At 37.9% G+C, this 356-nt stretch overlaps 1 protein-coding gene across 1 annotated transcript; it reads right to left on the reverse strand.

The window, feature by feature from the left end:
• Positions 1–4: 4 nt before the first annotated feature.
• Positions 5–309, reverse strand: LOC113463896 (cytochrome P450 6B1-like; the record flags this gene model as incomplete). Its single annotated transcript, XM_026811027.1, has 1 exon — positions 5–309. A coding segment is annotated over exon 1 (292 nt), but the record flags the coding sequence as incomplete, so codon positions are not given.
• Between the last annotated feature and the right edge of the window lie 47 nt (positions 310–356).

The raw sequence follows: 356 nt of genomic DNA on the forward strand, positions 1-356 counted from the left end.
GAGAAATCTCTGATAAGAACATCTTTTATCAAATCCAAATCGTTGATGACCAAAATAGGGCTATTTCCTTCAAATATTCCGAAAACAGTTTCATTTTTATACTGTCTGTACCACTCGGTGATCTGGTCGGAAAACGAGATTTTTCCTAAAACATTATTGAGGAAATTGCCGACAAAGGCGATCGGTTTCGGTCCTCTTATGCCCCGATTCTTCCAAAAGTCAAAGGTTGTCGAGTAATAATAGAGAAGTCCTATTAGAGCCGCAGCCAGGCCCAGTAGAATTTGAAGATACTCCATAATCAACAATACAGATGGTCTGAAAAATGTTCAAGTGCGAGCTACAATAATTAATTACAA

Source organism: Ceratina calcarata, unplaced genomic scaffold (assembly GCF_001652005.2).
Source record: "Ceratina calcarata isolate Rehan_Ccalc_2016 unplaced genomic scaffold, ASM165200v1 scaffold18165, whole genome shotgun sequence".
In the NCBI taxonomy this organism is placed as follows: domain Eukaryota; kingdom Metazoa; phylum Arthropoda; class Insecta; order Hymenoptera; family Apidae; genus Ceratina; species Ceratina calcarata.